This window comes from Sceloporus occidentalis, unplaced genomic scaffold, assembly GCF_023333645.1.
Source record: "Sceloporus occidentalis isolate IW3139 unplaced genomic scaffold, rSceOcc1.0.p SCAF_1, whole genome shotgun sequence".
Taxonomy (NCBI): domain Eukaryota; kingdom Metazoa; phylum Chordata; class Lepidosauria; order Squamata; family Phrynosomatidae; genus Sceloporus; species Sceloporus occidentalis.
This window is the reverse complement of record NW_028316981.1, coordinates 119,550,459-119,571,005: the sequence shown is the minus strand read 5'-3', so window position 1 is coordinate 119,571,005 and position 20,547 is coordinate 119,550,459. Positions and strand designations below refer to the sequence as shown.

Here is a 20,547-nt window from a genome sequence, read left to right as displayed (position 1 = left end):
CTAGAGGCCTGGACATGGTTTGTCCTGAATCTGCTGCTGCTAAATTCAGTTCCTTTGCCTAGTTGCAGGTGCATGAGTGCAGTCAGTTCTGCGCTTGGCTTAGTGTTGCCTGTGTTGGAATCCAGGACAGGTGGATCTACCTGCAGCTGCCACGCCCAGAACAGGTGAATCACTGGGAGGCACAATGCCTGGCCTGGATCCCTGGATGGGATCAGATGGGACAAGAAAGTACTAGCAGCCAGCCATAAGCTCTGATCTGGAGTCCCAGGACAGAACGCTGCTGTCTGTCTGGCACTGTAGTGGGCACTTAGCCAAAACCTTGGAGATTTTGCAAAAGTAGCAGACCCTTTCTGGGGGAGCTCTGCATACCTTCTGCTGGGGATTCAGGAAAGAAGAAGAAAAAAGGAAAAGAGCTCTTGGCAACATGATCTGAAACCTGTCCGACAGGTTGGGTGGGGAGGGCTGGGAGTGCCCAGCCAAGGGAAAATGCTGTCCTCCCCCTCCTCTTCTCTCTCCCTTCCCTTCTCCACTAAACACCTGCAAAGAGGCCTCTTAAAGGGGTGGTCACCTATTGGGCCAGGCAATGCCAAGGAAGTGGACACAGGGTAGTTCTCAGTTATTATGGCTAATTCCTCCCCCCCCCCCCCCACTTGGAAGAAGATAGGGGGCTGGATTAGGGCTGTCACTGTCACTTCAAAATGAATGTGAATGGATTTACTTGGGAAATAAGAGTTGTAACTACCTAGCAAAGTGTACAGAGGAGGGGGGCACTTCGTTCTAGAACTGGCATTGCGGAGGCTGACCCTGAAAACTGGCCAAGGATGGAAAATGGGCTCAGAATATGGGCCATTATGTGGGGCAGATGGGTGGATGATTGTATACGGCTATGCAGGTTGCAGTTTTAAATGCCAAGTTTAGTAGTTGTCACAGAATCTTGCTTGTCTTCATTTTCATTTTTAAAAATATTTATTTTTTTGTCAGGGGGAAGCATGTGTGTGTTGTTGTTAACTGGCTTCAAGTCAACCATAAATCATGGTGACACACTGGATGAAACATCTCCACGTCCACTCAGTCCTCAAATACTGTGCTCAGGTCCTGCAGGTTTCAGCCTGTCACCTCCCTGACTGAGTTTGGCATACAGCAGAAACCTCTCCTAGCATTATTGCTTTTCCTAATGAATTATGTCTTCTCATGATGTGGCCAAAGTATGACAGCCACAATTTTGTCATCTTGGCTTCCAGGGAGAGTTGAGGCTCGATCAGTTCTAGCACTCATTTGTTTGTCTTGGCTGTCCATGGTATCCTCAGCATTTTTCTTCAGCACCACATCTCAAATGAGTTTATTTTCTTTTGATCTGCTTTCTTCACTGTCCAGTACTTGGTGATGGAGAATACCATGTGTGTTTATGTGACTTTTAAGTCGCCTATTGACTTATGGCAACCCATGAATTTCATAGGATGTTTAGGCACGGAATATGTAGCAGTGGTTTTACTAGTTCCTTCCTCTGAAATATAGCCTACAACACCTGGAGTGGGTTGGCAGTCTCCCATCCAAGTACTAACCATGGCTGATCCAACTTAGCTTCCAAGATCAGACAGGATTTGGTGCCTATAGGATATCTCACATTCAGGCAAGAAAACCCTACCTTAGGGTTGAAATAAGACAAAAATTATTTGAAGACGTACCACATCAGTGTGGTCTGTCTCTCTCACATGCATAAAAACACAGACACACATTTTTATGTGAAGAACCCTATTGTGACATTTTCACCAAAAAAACCCTAGTTTTCTCTAGTGGGGTGTTTTGATATATTTTTTCTCTTCAGGGACAAAGAAAATGGTGAAAATTCTTTGTATTTCCAAGCATCATGATGAAACTTTGGAAACTTTGGATTAAAAAGGCTAATAAAGGTCAAAAAAAAATTGTTGGCAAGAACTGATTTTAAAAGGAGAAGAAAAGAGGGAAGCAAGCCATGGGGGGAGGGGGGGGGGACAGGATATAAATTTTGTTATCAGTCTGATTGTATTTGCACAGCACCAAGCCTAAAAATGCATGAGTTTTGAGGTTTCTGCAGCTTGCTATCTCAGTTCTTACTACATTGTCACCCCCCACCCTCACATGTGTTGCTTAACCTGTTCCATCACAAAGAGACAATTTACATATAAGAGGGAGAGGGAGAGAACATATATCGTTCCGGCTTGTAACCTGTATGGACATGCCTACTTAATGCATGCAAATGTGTGTATTTATTCTAATTCCAGAATTGAGGCTTCTTGAGACTTTGGTCCTTAATTTCTGTATCTTTTGAAATACAGGCCATATAGAACTCATTAGCTTTTTAATTTCTGTACGAGAGTTGGGCAAACTAGCATGAGAAGATGTGCCGCTCTTAGGCTACAATCCTGCACCTATGGTACTTTATTGAGGATAAATCCTATTCAGTTTAGAGAAACTCTGAATCTTTATAGTAGGGGTAGGCAACCTTTTTGAGCCGGGGGCTGGGTTGCTGTCCCTCAGGCGACTGGGGGGCCGAAGCTGGGGGTGGAGCTTCAACCCTCTGGGGCGGGGCCACCTGCCTGGGGTGGAGCTTCCACCCTCCGGGGCGGGGTCGCATGCCTGGGGTGGAGCTTCCACCCTCCGGGGCGGGGCCATGTGCCGGGGGTGGAGCTTCCACCCTCCAGGGGCGGGGCCGCATGCCAGGGGTGGAGCTTCCACCCTCCGGGGGCGAGGCCTCCCCATCTTTGCTGGCCCCTGATGGGGCCCCAGGCCCCATCAGAGACTGGCAAAAAAGCTGGGGGGGCCGCCAGTGCTGGAGGGCCCCCTGGAGGGCCCCAGCGACGGCACCGGGCCTCCCAGAGGCCCCCTGCCGCCCTCAGAGCCCTCCTGGAGGGCCCCGGAGACAGCACCGGGCCCTGCAGAGGCCCCCTGCCGTCCTCGGAGCCCTCCTGGAGGGCCCCGGAGACGGCACCGGGCCCCCCAGAGGCCCCCTGCCGCCCTCGGAGCCCTCCTGGAGGGCCCCGGAGACAGCACCGGGCCCCCAGAGGCCCCCTGCTGCCCTCGGAGCCCTCATGGAGGGCTCCAGAGACAGCAGCGGGCCTCCTAGAGGCCCGCCGCCATGGCCGCCCGCCGCAGCTTTTCGCCGCTCTGGGCGCCGCCATTTTGGGTGGCAAAATGGCGTCGAAGTCTCGCGCGACCTCCCCTGCCATTTTTTCGCCCAAAATGGCGGCGCCCAGAGCGGCGAAAAGCTGTAACGGGCAGCCGTTGCGGCGGCGGCGGCAGCGGCAACAGCAGCCAGGGGCCGGTCGCCAGGCCTCCGCGGGTCGCATCTGGCCCGCGGGCCGGAGGTTGCCGACCCCTGCTTTATAGGATCAGGCACTGTAAGATCCCAGTGTCCCACCAATACATGACCAAACTGGGATTTAAATTTCTATATTCTTACTCTGTAGTAGCCTCAATACTTTAAAGGCACCAGATCCCATCTGATCTTGGAAGTTAAGAAGGATGAACCATAGTTAATATGTGGATGGGAAATCACAATTGAATACCAGGTGCTGTCAGCTATATTTCAGAGGAAGGACCTGGCAAAACCACCCTTGCCTAATTCATGGAATCACTGTTAAGTCAACAGAGGAGATGAAGGCACAAACTTACACATACCCTTATGCTGTAGGAGTAGGTTCCATGACACAATGCCAAAGAACACACTTGCATTTGTGCCATTTCTGCAGTCTTCTGGAGCAGGCATCATAATTTTCAATGAGTAATTATAACTTTTTGGAAAAAAATAACTTTCTTCAATTTGCTTTTTATTGGGCGCTGTCAAAGAGAGTGTGTGTCCTTTTTGTCAGCAGTAGATAACTCACTGAGTTGTCAGTGTGCTTCATGCCTCTTGATACCAGGTATCATTTCCGCTTCTCAAGAACCAAAATAAAGGGTGTTCATTTAATTTTAAAAGTAGAAAAGACAGGCTGTTGCATATATCCCTTTTTGGGACAAAACACAGAATCATTGTTTGAACTGGAGAGTCAGTGGATTGGCTACCAGTGTATCTGAACAGATCAGATTTCCCTTGGGCTGTCTATATTGCCATTGTTTTATGACTGTGTTTTGTTTTACAGGAGTCCCTGTTTGTATGGCTAACTTCTTAGGACCTAATTTGTCAGGGCCATCATTCATATGTCTGTCATATTCATGTATTAAGCAGAAGATTGGGGGAAGGGGCATTTACTCTAATAGGAAATGCAGTGCATAAGGAGGAGCGCAAAACCCTTGTCTGCCGCCTTGTTTGTCTCTTCTCTCTCTAGCCTTGTGTGTGAATGTGCCTTCAAATCACTGGTTGACTTAAGGCAATCCCATGAATTTCATAGGGCTTTCTAGACAAGGAATATTCAGAGGTGGATTTGCCAGTTCCTTTCTCTGAAATATAGTCTACACCACTTGATATTTGTTGGTGGTCTCTAATCCAAGTACTAACCAGGGCTGACCCTGCTTAGCTTCCAAGATCAGACAGGATCTGTGCCTTTAGGGTTTTTGGTCCCTACCTCAGCAGCTTTACCATCTCATAATTTGGTTCCAGGTTTTTGCCTTTAGTATTAGGTTGATGCCAGGTCAGAGGGACTGGTATGGTGTTGCTCAGAGAGCCCTTGTTCTCTCAGTGACACTTTTTTGCTCTTTGATCCAACGTGGCTTGTTGGTGGCATAGAGTGGCTGATTCCCTAGCAGGTGAAAAACACAGAAGAAACAGTAGAACAGTTTGTTCCTCTTGATCTTGATCTCACCGCCTCAAGAGGAATTATAAGGACTGATGGCTAAGAGCAGCTTTGAATGTTATCTGGGAGCAGTGGTAGAGGATAAGTGAGTCACTTGCACATCCTGTTGTTTATGCTTCCTGTGTAATGAAAATTGCTCATCTCCCAAGTGGTATTTGACATGAAAAGAGAAGCTCCTGCATCTTCTTCCAGGGAGATGCACAAGTTCCACAGGTATGGGGAACTCATGCTACATATGTGCGGGGCTTGCTCATGTCCCTGCAAGGAAGATAGACAAACTCACACTTGAAACTCAGAAAGTGCAGAAGTTGCCCCCTTTTCTATATTGCACTAAAAGTTTGTTTTGCTTTGCTTTCATTTTAAGATTTTGTAGGTCTGCTTTCAGTTGTTCAGTCTGCCTTACCATGAAATGGCATGAAACATCCTCTGCCTTACCTGTTGGTCCTCTTGTTTGGGAAGCTGAGTATTTGAGTAGGGTTCAGAGAAGCACTGTGACGCTCATAAGTAGCAATTAGCCTTTTAGCTCCTAGAAATACTAATTTTGGAGTTTGTGGTTCTCCATCTATTATACTCCCACTGCCCAAAATTGCAGTATTTATAATTTAACCTCCTTTGCAGCTGAATAAGGGCCAAAGTGATTTCAGACAAAGAGACAGCATTTACACTGCTGTTGGAATGATGTCTGTAACTCTAGTGCTTGGCTTTGGAAAAAGAGAGTAAATAATAATAATAATAATAATAATAATAATAATTTATATCCTGCCTCTTCCGCTTTGAGGATCGAGGCGGGTAACAACAAAGTTCATACAATACACAATAATAAAAACAACAAGCCCCACAAGGCCCCGGCCCAACCCTCCCTCCCAACTATAAAATTAAACAGTAAAACGTGGTAGTAGAAGATGGAGAAACAGTAGTATCTATCTCTCCACTCTGTCACTTCTTCTGTTTTTGCATTGGGACTGGAGCAGAATGTTGTATTCTTGTTGGTATGTAGTTGGCCCTATTTGCTAATTGGTTTTAATTAAATATTTGCAATCCATTTTAGTTTTGTGGGGGATGGATTGTCATTGTGACACTTGTGCATATGGATTGTAAGTGTGCATGTATGTCTGGTTCTAGCTGACTATACTGCACAGGCCAGAGCTATATGTTAGCTATTGTCCTAAGTCTGCTTGTGAGGTATGACTAATTGTCTCCAGTCTCTGGCTTGCCAGGAAGATTCAGAAGTTGTGAGTGCCAGTCATTGGAAAATGAGGTAACTAGAAGGTATAGGTGAAGCCTGGGAAGAGAATATAGGTTTACCCTCAAAGAAGCTAAAAGCCAGCCCAGGAGCCAAAGACAGACATGACAAGGCTGGAAGAATTCCTGTTTCATACTTCTCTGCTCCACCCTGTATTTCCTTCATGTTGCTAACCCTGTCCATGTTCTATTCAGATTGTTGAGGTGAGAAAAGGTGCTGTTTTCCTTACTTGGCTGGAAGTATTAAATAGCTTCTACTTATAGTGCTCCAAGCTGGCCTCTATCATGCAGTTTTGGCACAGGGCTGTAGGCTTCCTAGTACCGCCTGCGCAGCCCTGGGGTACAAGGGCTGAGTCACAGAGTGCTGAGTGACGTGCACAGACACAGTTGGTGATTCACAGTCTCAGGGGAGAGGTAGAGAAACCCAGCTTTCTTCCCCAGATGTGAACAGGCAGGGACACGGTGCCAGGGCTTGGCTCCCAATGCAAAAAAAAAAAAAAAGAGGCTTTCTTCTTTGGAGCATCTAGTCACCCCAATTTGGCAAGTGAGATTGCCTTTATACTGCCCTGGGGGTAGGATGGAGTTCTCAATAGATTAACAGAGCCTACATGTTGATGCTGGGATGTGCTTTGCTACTAGCCTATATTCTCCTTGTGGATGTAAAGTCTTTGTGTTAGCTGCAGGTGTGTACCACTAAAGGCCAAACTACACAATAGGTTAAATATATTTATGCTTTTAATTGTTAAAAACATATACACTTTTATTGTAGTCCAATGAAATAATAGCTCAATTATAATGTACCTTGTTTTTATATTAAAAATAAGAGCTGTGAAGTATGGGATCAGAACATGGACTGTGAAGAATGGGATTAATTCCTTCTCCTTGTGTTGTGGTCTCAATGAGAATCGTCTTTGCTTTAAAGTTGTGATTCAGCCTGGGAGGACACCTGCCATTGGTGCCAGTGGCATCTTAGTTCATAGACAAAATAGAAAATTCAAGAGGCACTTGTCAATTGGACATCAGTCCAAGTGGACATTTAAACAGTTGTTTTAAAAGTAAAAGCAAGGGACATGTTTATTTTTTTAAAATTTGTACATTGCCCTTATTTATGCCTTACCAATTAGCATTCTTAGGACAGCTTGCAAAATAAATAACTTAGCTGTGGATGATGACATCTCTACTAGCTAGGGTTGCCATAAGTCAGATCGTTTCTCGGCCTTTTGGCTAAGATCAAGTGTAGTGGGGTTGCCATAAGTCAGGACCTGCAAACCAGGACAAATGTAGGACAACATTTTCAAATGTAGGGCACATTTTTTAAAATGGAAGACACGCGAATAATTGGTTGATTTTTAAAAAATGTTAATATAAATGCATGTTTCTTAGGCATGATCAAAATGGAGGACATTTTGGCATTATTCCTAGACAGATGGCAGAAATATACTTCCGTTTTGGGCCAACCCCCCCTCCCCCCATTCTAAACTGAACATTTGGGCATTGAACATGGCTTTATTTAACATGGCCTCTTGCATATTTCAGAGGCTTATTGCATAACCAAACTCTTTGGGTTTCACACTGAACATGGGTTCACGTGGCTATGCATATTGAACATGTCAAGGTGGTTTAACAAGAAGTGGATTTGCCCTCGGATTCAACTGTACTTCTCAGAAGTGTGTACTTGGTCAAGGGACTTTGGTTTTTCTTCACTGCGCATGAGTTTGTAAAAATCAGAGCAACTTACATTGGCCATGCCTCAGAAGCTGACTGATATCATCATCATCATCATCATCATCATCATCATCATTGTTAAAACAAGGCTAACCTGTACAAATGGAATGGAAATCCTCCTCCTTCCTCCTCCTCCTCGCTGGACCCTGGCTGGCCCATGTGGGGAGCAAATAGAGGAGGAGCTCCTCCTCTTGAGGCTGACTGGCCAATGGGGGCAGACTGGAGCTCCAACAGCCCGCCCCCTGCCAGCAGCCATTGGCCAGCCAGCCCCAGGAGGAGAAACTTCTCCTACTTAGCTCTGCGCATGGCCCTGCAAGAGCGCGCAGGGCTAGGAAGGTGCTGGCTGTGTTGGTGGTGGCTGCAGTGGCGGCGAAGCGCAGTGCGTGCAGCGAAGCGCAACACCCACTGGAGTGGCCGCACGCAACAGCTAGCGCAGCTGCTGTCATAGGCACCAGCCGCAGCAGCGGACCCAGGGCAAACCTGGGTCCCGGAAGAAACCGGGATGGGGTGCCCCCGCTCGGTTCAAAAGCGGGATTGTCCCACCTGGGGGCGGGACATGGCAACCATACTACTAGCACTACAGGGAATTGTGCAATTTGGCATTAGTCTGGCCTCTTTCATCACTTAAAAACAAAAAAAATATATCAGTCTAGAAATACCCCTCCCTCCCTTGAATGCTACAAATTCTTCCCATCAGGAAGAGAGAAATGTTGGGAGAAAGTGAAAAACAACTTGAAAAAATGGAAGAACTTGCAGTTATCCTTATTAGGGAGAATAGCCCTAATTCGAATGTATGTACTCCCAAAGATGAATTTCTTATTCCAGACCATTCCAGTTATAACATCTAATAAAATATTTAAATTGTGGAATAAGAATATTCGTGAATTTGTCTGGCAGGGGAAAAAACCCAGAATTAAATTAACAAATTTGCAAGACCATAAAGAAAGAGGCGGATTAGGTCTTCCCAATTTACTACTGTATTACTATGCGTGTGCTTTTACATGGATCAAAGACTGGATGGACTTAAATAATGATGACTTATTGGTACTAGAAGGAACAAAATTAGGAAAAGGATGGCACGGATACCTTTGTTACGAAGAGAAAGATTGTAAAGAATGGAATAAACATATAATGAGAACTTTAATCAAAATTTGGGAGAAGTATAAAAAGTATTTTTACCTAAAGTACCAAAACGGACTTCGCTTCAAGAAGCCTTTTATAAAACAGAAAAAACCCTGAAAAGTAAATGGATCACTTATTCAGATATCTTAACTAAAATAGGAAATAAACAGGAAATTAAAACACCGGAACAATTAAAAAATGAAGGAATAGAAATAAACTGGCTTCTTTATCATAAATTAAAAGGGAGATACCATAAAGACAAGAAAGAACCTGGTATTGATACAGAATTAAGTATTTTGGATAAAGCACTATTTAAGAGGCAAAAACAAATGATATCGGGTGTATCAAATCTTACTGAACATTGAATCCGAAGGCGAATTGGTGAAAGATACAATGATTAAATGGATGCAGGACATTAAAGAACCAATTCCATTAAATGACTGGGAAAAAGTATGGAAAAAAGATATAAAATTTACCAGAAGTGCCAGCTTAGTTGATAACTATTACAAAATGCTATATAGATGGCATATGTCTCCGTCAAAATTGGCAAAAATTAAAAACTTAAAAGAAAGTAAATGCTGGGAATGTGGTGAAAATGAAGCAACACTGTTCCACATGTGGTGGGGTTGCAAGGTTGCAAAAAGTTATTGGGAAAGAATACACAGGAAAATTCAGAATATTTTTCAATGTGAATTAAGATTGAAACCCCAACTATATTTACTAAATATTACAGTTGATCTCAAAGAGAAAATATGTCGAGACGAACTAGATGTTATATTGTATTTAGTAACAGCAGAGCGTCTAGTGTTCGCTAAATATTGGAAAGGGGGGAATAACAATCTATTGAAAGAATGGCTAATTAAGGTAATCGAGTTGAAAGAAATGGATAAAATAACTATGATGATTAATGAGAAAACAGATCAAAACTTTTTTAAAAATAGGAAAAATGAATAAGCTTTGGGTATAAGGAAAAAAAAATCCCTTACTCACTCGATTACTTAAAGTAATCATGAGATCCAACAGAAAAAGACTCTATCACGCGTAAAGAATTTACTAACGGATGATGACAGAAAGAATTGTCAAACATCCGTTAAAAGGTATTATTATGCCCTTACAACAGAAGTACTTAGCTTATAAATTTACATATATATATATATAAAAATAGAATAATAGAATCATAGAGTTGGAAGAGACCGCAAGGGCCATCCAGTCCAACCCCCTGCCATGCAGGAAATCCAGATCAAAGCATCCCCGACAGATGGCCATCCAGCCTCTGCTTAAAGACTTCCAGAGAAGGAGACTCCAATACACTCCGAGGGAGCGTGTTCCACTGTCGAACAGCCCTTACTGTCAGGAAGTTCCTCCTAATGTTCAGGTGGAATCTCTTTTCCTGCAGTTTGCATCCATTGCTCCGGGTCCTAGTCTCTGGAGCAGCAGAAAACAAGCTTGCTCCCTCCTCAATACATATGTATATATTTTTCTTTCCCTTTTCATGTATTAATTTGTACGGCTTTATATATTTGTATGTCATGCAAAGTTAAAATAAAATAAAATAATTTAGAAAAGGAAGAGAGAAATGTCAGGTTAGCTGCAGCCAGTGAGCAACCAGTCAGTTGGTTCCTTGGCTTCCTGGCTCCTTTGCAAATAAGTGCCGCTGGGTTCAGTCAGTGTATCTCTAGCACGGACGTAGGGAAGGGGGGAGTTTGGGGGTCCGGACCCCCCCTTCAGGCCCTGGGGGCCTTCAAGCTCCTTCCTCCCCCCTCCTCCCCTCCATCAAAACCACGGAGAACGGAGAGGGAAAAGGGGAAAGACAAAACAAAAGTTGCAAGCTCAGAGAGAGAGAGAGAGGGGGGGGAGGGGGAGGGGGAGGGAGGGGGTCCTTGTGATTTCTTTCTCTTTCGTTTCCATCGTAGTCCGGCTTCCACTCCTCCTCCCCCCTCCTCCCTTGTGCTTTTGCCAGAATAAAAGTCTCTTCTTTCCTGCAGAAGGAGAAGAAGAAGGGAAGGAAGGGGGAAAAGGAAGGAAGAAGGGAGGGAGGGAGGGAGGGAGGGAGAACTGAAGAAAAGAAGGAAAAGAAAGGGAGGAAGAGGAAGGGGAGAAAGGAAGAAAGAAAAAGGAAGGAAGGAAGGAAGCTTCTAAAGGGAAATATAAAAGAAAGAAAAGGTGACTTTTAACTTTCCTTTCAGCAGTTATATCCATATACAATATAGTAAAATAATAATAATAATAATAATATTAATAATATCCCTTACCCAAAATGCTGAGGACTAGATGTATTTTGGAGTTTTTCAGAGTTTGGTATATTTATATACAGTATGTCTAATGGGATATAATGGGAGATGGGATCCATGTATGTCTCATATGCATCTCACAGACATAGACTGAAGGTAATTTAATACACAATATTTTCAAAATAATGTTGTGCTTCTGTACACTGAGCTTCAGCAAAACCCTGAGACCACTATTCCTTGTATAATTCAATAGTTCAGTAATTGATCTAAACCTTCAGGATTCCCAGGTATCCTTGAGTTGGGGTCAGACCAGATGCTCTCAGGGTCAGTTTTGGGTTTTGGAATAATTTAGGTTTCAGAAGTCCAGAGAAAGGAGACTCAGACTCTACTCTGGACATTTCTCCTGAGAATGGACTCATGTTTTCAAAAACAGTCATTTCTGGATTTTTGCAACAACAAAAAAGAAGAGGGTCTGTGATGCAAAAAGGCAAGAGGCTTCCTTCCAGCCTTGTTTTTTCTCTTTTTTAAAAGACAAATAGAATAAAATACAGTTAGCTGGCCCTTTTTCAGCATGTCAATGGGGATGCTTTGACGGAGAGTTCCTGCATGGCAGAATGGGGTTGGACTGGATGGCCCTTCTTGGGGTCTCTTCCAACTCTATGATTTTATGATTAATTAATTAATATATGGAATCAATCTAAGATGATGAATCGTGGCTGTGGAGTCTGCACACTGCAGAAATAATCCAGTTCGACACTGCTTTAATGCTATGGAAAATCCTGCGATTTGTAGTATGTTGTGCCACCAGAGCTCTCTGACAAAGAATGCTAAATGTCTCACAAAACTACAATACCCAGATGTTGTTGTTGTTGTTATTTTCTTATAGCCCACCTTTCTCCCAATATACGGACTCAAGGTGGTGATTTTCCATAGCATTAATCTATAGTATATCTTTCTACAATGTAGATGGACACCTCCATTACATAATTTGTTGGGGATGCTTTGACTGGGAGTTCCTGCATGGCAGAATGGGGTTGGACTGGATGGCCCTTGGGGTCTCTTCCAACTCTATGATTCCATGATTCTATAGCACTCTGAGCCTACTGTGATTTTAATTGTTTTTAAATGTATAAAGGTATAAAGTCTTATAGTGCAAACCATGCACTGATGGACTATTGCGCTATAATTTTTTATTGATTGATTTTATACCCTGCCTTTCTCCCAAAATAGGATTCTCTTAAAGGGGTTTGTTTTTCATAAAAAGAAAGGAAGGTATAATGGCTTGGAATTTAAAATTATGATAGATAGATAGATAGATAGATAGATAGATAGATAGATAGATGGATGAGGCTTGGAATTAAAAATCGTGTGTGTGTGTGTGTATGTCTTGGAATTAAAAATCCCTCTTGGAAGTGGGAATGAAATGTTGTGTGGATGCAGCCTGGGTTCTTAGCTCAGCTCAGAAGTTGGAATGCAGTGTCTCAAAGCATGAGCAGAGTGCCTCTGAGCATGAACAGAGTGGCTGCCGCTCATTGCGTGAGCAGCTGCACTTTGCTTTATCGAGCTGAATTTATCTGATGTAAACACCTTCAGAGGAAGGACTCAGTTTGCATCTGCACTGAAAAAATAATCCAGTTTGATGCCACTTTAACTGCCCTTGGCTCCATGTTGTGAAATGCTGGGATTTGTAGTTTGTTGTGGCACCTGACAGATAACTCAACAGGTCCTCAAAACTACAGATCCCAAGATTCCATAGCATGAAGCCATAACGGAAGTTAAAGTGTTGCCATCGAGGTGTCGAGGGTAAACGCTTGACCCTCTTTTTGTGTCTGGGGGGGGGCTCTTAGCCTCTCAAAATGGTGGCACTTAGTCTTGACCCCCCCTTCCCAAAATCCTGGCTACGTCCCTGTCTCTAGACAGAACCATGGTGGATTTCTTTGCCACATCTGTACCATGGCACTTACTTGTTGCTTTAATTGTTGAAATATGCATTTAGAATGTAGCCACAAATAAGCGTGGAAAGTACAGATGTTGTCAGTGTTATTGGAGATGGGGAAGGAAGAAGAGGTTGCTTAAAGGATAAGGTCATGTTTTTTAGTTTATTTAGACTTGATGTTGATGTGCCCTTAGGACTTGACCTACTTGGTCGTTCCCTCTCCAGGTTATGCTTAGTTTTCTGGGCCATAACTTCTTCCAAAGTTATGGAAGAAAGGGGATGGATGTGATATGGGGACCAGGCCCTACATTAGAGGTAGGCAAAATGAGGCATTGTTGCTATATGCAGCCCACAGTTCCACTAGGTTTCGTTTTTTTCCTGTCAGCTGGCTCTCTTGAAAGCTTCTAGAATTAGCAATACATAAATAGATTGCAGGGCTTCTCTACGAAGTTTAACATAAAAATACCTGTTTTTCAATTCTAGAATCAGACCACTGGCCATTAAAAAAGAAAAAAAGAAACCATGTTTGGTAGTTTGGTAGATGCCAAAAAGTTACAGAGGCAGAAAATTGACCCTAGGCCCACCAGAATTGTGTCCCCCCCATTCTACACTGACATGAGAATCTGAGGGTATTTGTGTTGAAGAGTGTAACTACTGTGGTTAAGGCTGGGTGGAAGTTGGAACAACTGAATAGGCTTGCAAAATATACCTGTCACAAGGGAATACACAAGTTTGTTTGTTTTTTGTTGAGGCATATAATGTTTTACATGTAATATTTCCTTGGGATGCTCTTACTGGCCAAGACATAAAATACTTCTCGATATGTACAGAAAAAAGATTTAGATTTAATTTTGGAGTAAGAAATAAGAATCTTGATGAGCAAGCCTTAGTATGGTACTTGGTTGCTCAAGAACAATTTACATTTTACAGCCATGACTAAAGTTGCATTACAGCTTATTAGCTAACTGATTTACTTAAGAGATGCATAAAATCTACCACACAGAAGAGACCACAATTAATATTTCCCAGTTCCTTGCAATTTCTTACATGTATGTGTCTGTCTCTGTGTGTGGACGCATATGCAAATGCTCACACACTACTAGTAAAGAACCTCAGGTGTTGCTGATGTCCTTGTATGCCTGGGCCTTGTTCAGTTGCCCTTGCACACCTGGGGAAAGCAGAGCACTCTTTGGCCTCTTAGCTGTGCAAATTTGCCAGTGGAGAAACACATTCTGTCAGCAGACCTGTTGAATTGTAGCCTAAGTTCTCCCTCCACTTAAGGAGAGCCTCCCTCTTGATTTTCAGGCTTAGCTTCCAAACAGAGAGCTTCCAAATGTTTCTCTGTAGCTTACAGTTTTCAGATGCCATTTTCTCCTTCTTGGGTTCTGTTAGTTCCCATGACAACTGGAAGTAGCCAGAAGCCTGCCTTTCACCCTGTTGGGGCTAACTTTAACTTGGCTGCCATTCACAGAAGATTCCCTACACTGGTTTTAGATTTGGCCTGCAAAGAAACTTTGATCAGTTGACAGATCCCACAAGGATATCTGGGTGTTGTTCATTTCCTTCCCTGCCAGGTTGTTCTTCTTCTTCGTGTGACACCAAGGTGGAGCCCCATAGTTTGTTCCAACATGCCCAGCCTTTCCTGGACTGATCTTCCTTTGGGCTGCAAGGCCCTGAACATTGTCCCAGCCAAGGCCCAGGACCTGCTCTTCAGTCTTAGGCAGAAGAACAGATAGTTTTTCTATGTTGCCATGACCGTTCCAGGCAATGGGCAAGGAGTTGAGCAGGAAGGCCTGGAGGGGAGTTAATTAACAAGTTGAAGAAGCCCCTTTGAAAGACTGTAGGATGGTCAGGGATTAGAGAGGAGAGCTGTATAATCCCTACGCCGGCACTGCTTGTGTCACATCTGTACCTTGGCACTTGTGGTTTTGGAGATTATCGCATGGAGGGGCAAAGCGTCTTTATCCCATCCTTAACCTGTGGTATTTGCATAAACGGGGGGGGGGGGAATTATTACACCCACATGAGTTTATCCCATAAAGAGTAATGGACCCATTATTTGGTATTAACAGGAGTTTTAGTTAATACCAAATGATGAGTTCATTACTTTTTGTAGACAGGAGGAGAACAGGATAAGTGTGTGGGGGTGTGATAATCTTCCTCCTGATTGTGAAAATACCATGGGTTAAGGATGAGAGTAATCCGCTTTGTTCCTGTCTAATAATCTCCTTTGTTGCTAGAATTGTTAGAATATGAATTTAGAAGGCAGCTGCAAATAAGCGTGGAAAGTGCAGATGCTGTTGGTGTTATCAGAGATGGGGAAGGAAAGAAGAAAGGAAAGAAGGAGACGTTGCTTGAAGGATAAAGTCATGTTTTTAGTTTATTTAGACTTGATGTTGATGTGCCCTTGGGACTTGACCTACTTGGAAGGGCCATCTCCAGGTTAGGATTAGTTTACTGAGCCAAAGCAGTTATAGAAGAAAGGAGATGGATGTGACATGGGAATTAGGCCCAATATTAGAGGCGGGCAATCACAACCTGGCCCACTTGCAACCAAGTTGGAGGGGAGCCTTTGAGAGCCAGGGTGGGCCTATTTGTAGTAATCCTGTGAGTGTCCTGCAAGTGGGAACTTGAATTTATGAAACAAGGGAGATGAAGAAAGAGGAAACCCAGTTCCCTCTTGTGTGTCTTCCCAAATCCTGTTTTATCAAGGCCAGTCGTTACACCGTGGATTATCCTTTCCACAGTAGCTACTTAGCATGTTTTATTCATGTGTGGGCCAGTGCAAAGTCCTCCCAACATTCCTCTCAGGGACCTTATGATCTGAAGGAGTTGGCAGAGGACAAGCTTGACCAAATGGCAGCTTTAGGCAAATAAAGGGTTTTGTTCTAGCCCCAGCAGGACACTTACAGTTTCCTGGACCTTGTTAAATCTTGGTTATCTGCCTGGGCTCATGAGCTTGGCCAAAATCTTTTTGTCTGGCACTGGGAAAGAGACCTTGTGGGAGTTGTATGTAGTAGATACAGGGGCCAAACAGACCGGCCAAAAGGGGTAGAGATTGGACATGGAGGTTGCACGACACATGCCTTAACCCCATCCCCAAGCTGCTGTCATGCCGCCTGCCTGCCTGCATGGCAGGCGGCATCATGTCACTCTTTTGGTGCAGCGTTCAGATGACGCACGCCAAAAGGAGCGCCAGAAGGTGCTGCAGTGGCGACAAAGGCACCCTTTTTCTGGCTCCAAAAGGAGCCGCATTTTGCTGCTTCTTTTGGGTCTGGAAAAATGCCGGATTGGGGCCGCAGTGTTTAGTTGTCGTGGCCCCGATCCAGCAAGGGAAGGGGCTGTCTGTTTAGCCCCACAATCAACAGGATGAGGCTCAAGGACTATAAGGAATTACCAGGGTGGGACTGTACTTTTTTTTCTTAGAACACTTTTCTCTAAAACTATAAGGACACTTACATTGGGCCCTTGGTATCCACTAGGGTTTGGTTACAGACACCTCGTGGATACCAAAATCCCTGGATGTTCAATTCCCATTAAATACAATGGATAGTAAAATGGTGTCCCTTATATAAAATGGCAAAATGAAGGTTTGCTTTTTAGAATTTATATATTTCTTTCAATGTTTTCAGGCTGTGGATGCATGAATCCATGGATAAAGGATCCATGGTCACGAAGGGCTGACTGTATTTGTATAATGAAAGATAGCTGGATTCTTTTAAAAGTGATAGATTTGGTATTTTAGACATATTACAAAGTTTAGTCTGATAAGAACTGAACTGTGTAGATCCATTTCTCCTTTGATCTTAGCTTACATTTTGTATTTGGACAGTACAGTGCACCTGCATCGAATGTGGGTGCGCTTTATGTGGCTTTCAGTTTACGCTGAAAGCCGTTCCCCATAAAAGTCAATGGTGTGCACGCCCGCAGTGCTCACGCCATACTGTGCTGCATGCACGAGCCCCATTGTTTTAAATGGGGCTTGAGCATCTGCGGAATTTCCCTAACGCAGGGTGTGTGTGTGTGTCCGGAACAGATCCCCCATGTAAGGGAAGGGCGCCCTGTACAGAGTATGCTTTTAAAAAATGCCTAAAACATTGGGAGATGTCAAGTACTGCGATAATCTCTCTTTAAGGAAGGCCTCAGACCTGTCTCAAAGCTATATTCTTTATTTTCAACATATTAATGCTGCTCAGTGGCATGCAGCTTGTTTGCCATCTGTATAAACATCTGGCCCATCCTTAAGCCACATTCAGTTCATGACTTCCCTCAATGTTTTCCAGAGTTCTGCTGACAAAATCTTATGGGTGGGAAAAAAATGTCTTTTCTTAGATCTGCCTGGAATTTGCTGGTAAGAGGAAATGGTTGGCTGGAACCTGACAGAAGGCCAATATTTAACATATCTATTTTCAGCTCTGCAAGGAGTGAGTGTGAGCAGTTAACAGAACTTGCAGATGACACACACTGGTGGACTAGTTAGGTTAGTGCAAGCTGAAAGAAGTTCTCTTTAGTGAATTGTTGCTCAGGGAGGAGAAAGTCAGGTCTGCATTAACCCCCTGTTCTGGCTCCTATATTGTTTGGGTGGAACTCCTGTTTCCAAAAACAGTTAGTAAAACCTCAAAAAGCGAATCAGTGTGGCTAATGATTAGAGCATTGAACTTAGATTTGGGAGATACAGGTTCAAATTCTTACTCAACATAAAAATTCACATGGGCCCTTTACAAACGGGCCTTTGCAGCGCCCCCATCACGTGCTAGGGGTTGGCCGAGGACCTACCGTCCATACCAGCCTCACCCCTAGCACGTGACGGGGTCGTAATAATGGCGGCGCCCTATACACATGGGCGCCACCATTTTGACATATCGGACACATAGCATCCGCACGTCGCGCCCCAGATGTGATGTCGCGAGTGCATGAGTAGTGCCTCGCGGCGTCCCATCCGGGGTGCAAGAAGAAGCGCCATTTTGGTGCTTCTTCTTCGCTGCGTCCGGGAACCGCGCGGTTTTGGCTGCTGCGGTTCCCGGACGCAGCAACCACCTCCGGCGGCAGCAGAGCACTGCTTTTTGGCAGTCTGTAACTCGCCATGGTGACCTTAGCACAGTGCTGTGTACACTGCTGGGAGCTTAAAGGGCAGTCCATAGCCAGATGAAAAATGAGCCTAACATTGAATTAGTTCATCATGTAGTCATGAGCTGTTTTCTATATCAAGAAGCTCTAGTTAGCAAAACAAAGACGTACCCTCTATGAGAAAACTGAGTGCTCAGGGCTTCTTGCAGTCATTGCTTTTAGAATTATTGATGCATTGATGGCTGCAGCTACAGAATGGAGGCCACTGGATTTCCATAGTTTTGTCCTTCCTTCCTCATTTTCTGTCTTATTCTCTAGATATACAGTTATTAATGAATTTGCTTACTACCTCCTGGAAAAATGAAATGTGAGCAATTTACAGTAGGGGCAGTGGAGATTTTCTAAGTGCCAGACTGTTTCCCTATTGTGTTGCTTCTCTGAGTCCCCCTGTTTCAACTACTGTTTCTTCCCTATATGTAATGTCTCCAAGGAGTCTTTTTTTACCTTAGAATTATAGAATCATAGAGTTGGAAGAGGCCACAAGGGCCATCCAGTCAAACCCCCTGCCATGCAGAAACTCTCATCAAAGCATCCCTGACAGATGACCACTCAGCCTCTGTTTAAAGACCTCCAAGGAAGGAGATTCCACTACACTCTGAGGGAGTGTATTCCACTGTCGATCAGCCCTTACTGTCAGGAAGTTCCTCCTAATGCTGAGGTGGAATCTCTTTTCTTGTTACTATTGTTCCCATACATCTCCTGTACTCTCCAATACTTGTTGGATTTGGGTATTAGAATTTTGGATAGGATGCGTGTCAGATGTAATCTATCTGTGAATAAATTCTTTTTCTTTGCCAGATGCAAACCTGGACTGATTGGAGAACACTGCCAGTTTCAAGACCCTTGCCACCAATCACCTTGTGCTAATGGGGGCTCATGTGAGAGCACCCTGCGTGATGGCACCGTGCACTATCAGTGTACCTGTCTCAAGGGCTTCAGAGGTGAGGACATTTCTTGGGAGAGATTACTGTATGTAGAAGGTAGAATTCTATTATCCTTGTAGAAAATTGGCATCATGGGAATGGGAATTCAGGCAGAGGTTCACTTGAGGAATAGTTCCAGATCATAGGTGAGAAAATGGATCTTCTAGAGGAAGAGTTAATTTTTCCTCTAGTGTCACTAAGTATTCTATCTTCCTTTCAGGTCAAGACTGCTCTCTGTTTGATGCCTGTGCCAACAAGCCATGTCTTAATGGTGGCCGCTGCACCAATTGGAATGGACGATACAACTGTACATGCCCATCAGGCTATCAAGGCCGCAACTGCCGGAGTGATGTGGATGAATGTCGGGTGCCTAGTATTTGCCAACATGGGGGTACCTGCCTCAATACACCTGGCTCCTTCCGCTGCCAGTGCCAAGCTGGCTACACAGGACAGCTCTGTGAGAGCATTTCCACACCATGTGCACCCTCTCAGTGTCTCAATGGAGGCACTTGCCGCCAGACTGGGGAACTCAGCTATGAGTGTGCTTGCCTACCCGGTAAGTGAACAGCTTGCAAAAATTTGTTGCTGGCTCTGTTGTATGACAGTAGGGTGGAGATTTGTGCCAGGTAGATTCAGGGTGAGAATATTTCTTTGGGCACTTTGGTGGTGTAGGATTGCATTTGGAATACAGGCCTAGTCCTTTTCCTTGTCTAGACTGTACTTCATTTCAACATTCTGCTATCAGGAAGCTCATGGGAAGCTGTTGAACGCCTTGGTGGAGCAGGAAGGAAGCAATCAAGGGGGAGGCAGGCAGAGTTGGCAGACAGCAGCTGTGGCTCTGGCTGTGCAAGCCAGAATATAGTGGAAGGTTCGGTTCAGTCTTCCTCCTTGTGTTGAGGCTGAGATATGACAGGAGAGTGGGGCTTAGATCAGAGGAATCATAGAGAGTTGGAAGAGACCACAAGGACCATCCAGTTCAACCCCCCTACCATGCAGGAACTCTCAATCAAAGCATACCCGACAGTTGGCCATCCAGCCTCTGCTTAAAGACCTCCAAGGAAGGAGACTCCACTACACTCCGAGGAAGTATGCTCCACTGTCGAACAGCCCTTACTGTCAGGAAGTTCCTCCTAATGTTGAGGTGGAATCTCTTTTCCTGTAGCTTGCATCCATTTTCCAGTTCCTGTTCTCTGGAGCAGCAGGAGTAGTGTTATGTAGCAGAAGGGATCTGTCTTTCCTTGTGGTGGTTATCGTTGCTGCAGTCCCTGCCCAAAATTGAAACTGGTAATTCATTTAGAGTAGAATCCTGCTTATGGCGTGTTACAGATGCGCACAAAGTACGTGCAGAGCGCGTATTAGGGTTAGGAAGGGGCGTCACTTCCTGACGCTCTTAACCCTAATATACGCAGAAAATGGCGGTGCCCTATACACATGGCCGCCGCCATGACTATGTCACGACCACGCCGCCTCCA

General features: G+C 44.4%; 1 protein-coding gene across 3 annotated transcripts in view; it reads left to right on the top strand.

Annotated features, from left to right (window-relative positions):
- NOTCH3 (notch receptor 3) overlaps nt 1-20,547 on the top strand; it is an 80,425-nt gene that overhangs the window by 24,434 nt on the left and 35,444 nt on the right. For 2 of the 3 annotated variants that reach the window (XM_089533433.1, XM_089533425.1), the window contains exons 3-4: nt 18,951-19,093; nt 19,296-19,631. In XM_089533433.1, the coding sequence (XP_089389559.1) occupies nt 18,951-19,093; nt 19,296-19,631 (479 nt within the window). Of the gene's footprint in view, nt 1-18,742; nt 18,811-18,950; nt 19,094-19,295; nt 19,632-20,547 lie in introns of those variants that run through there. The other variant, XM_089533443.1, reaches the window with a different exon arrangement.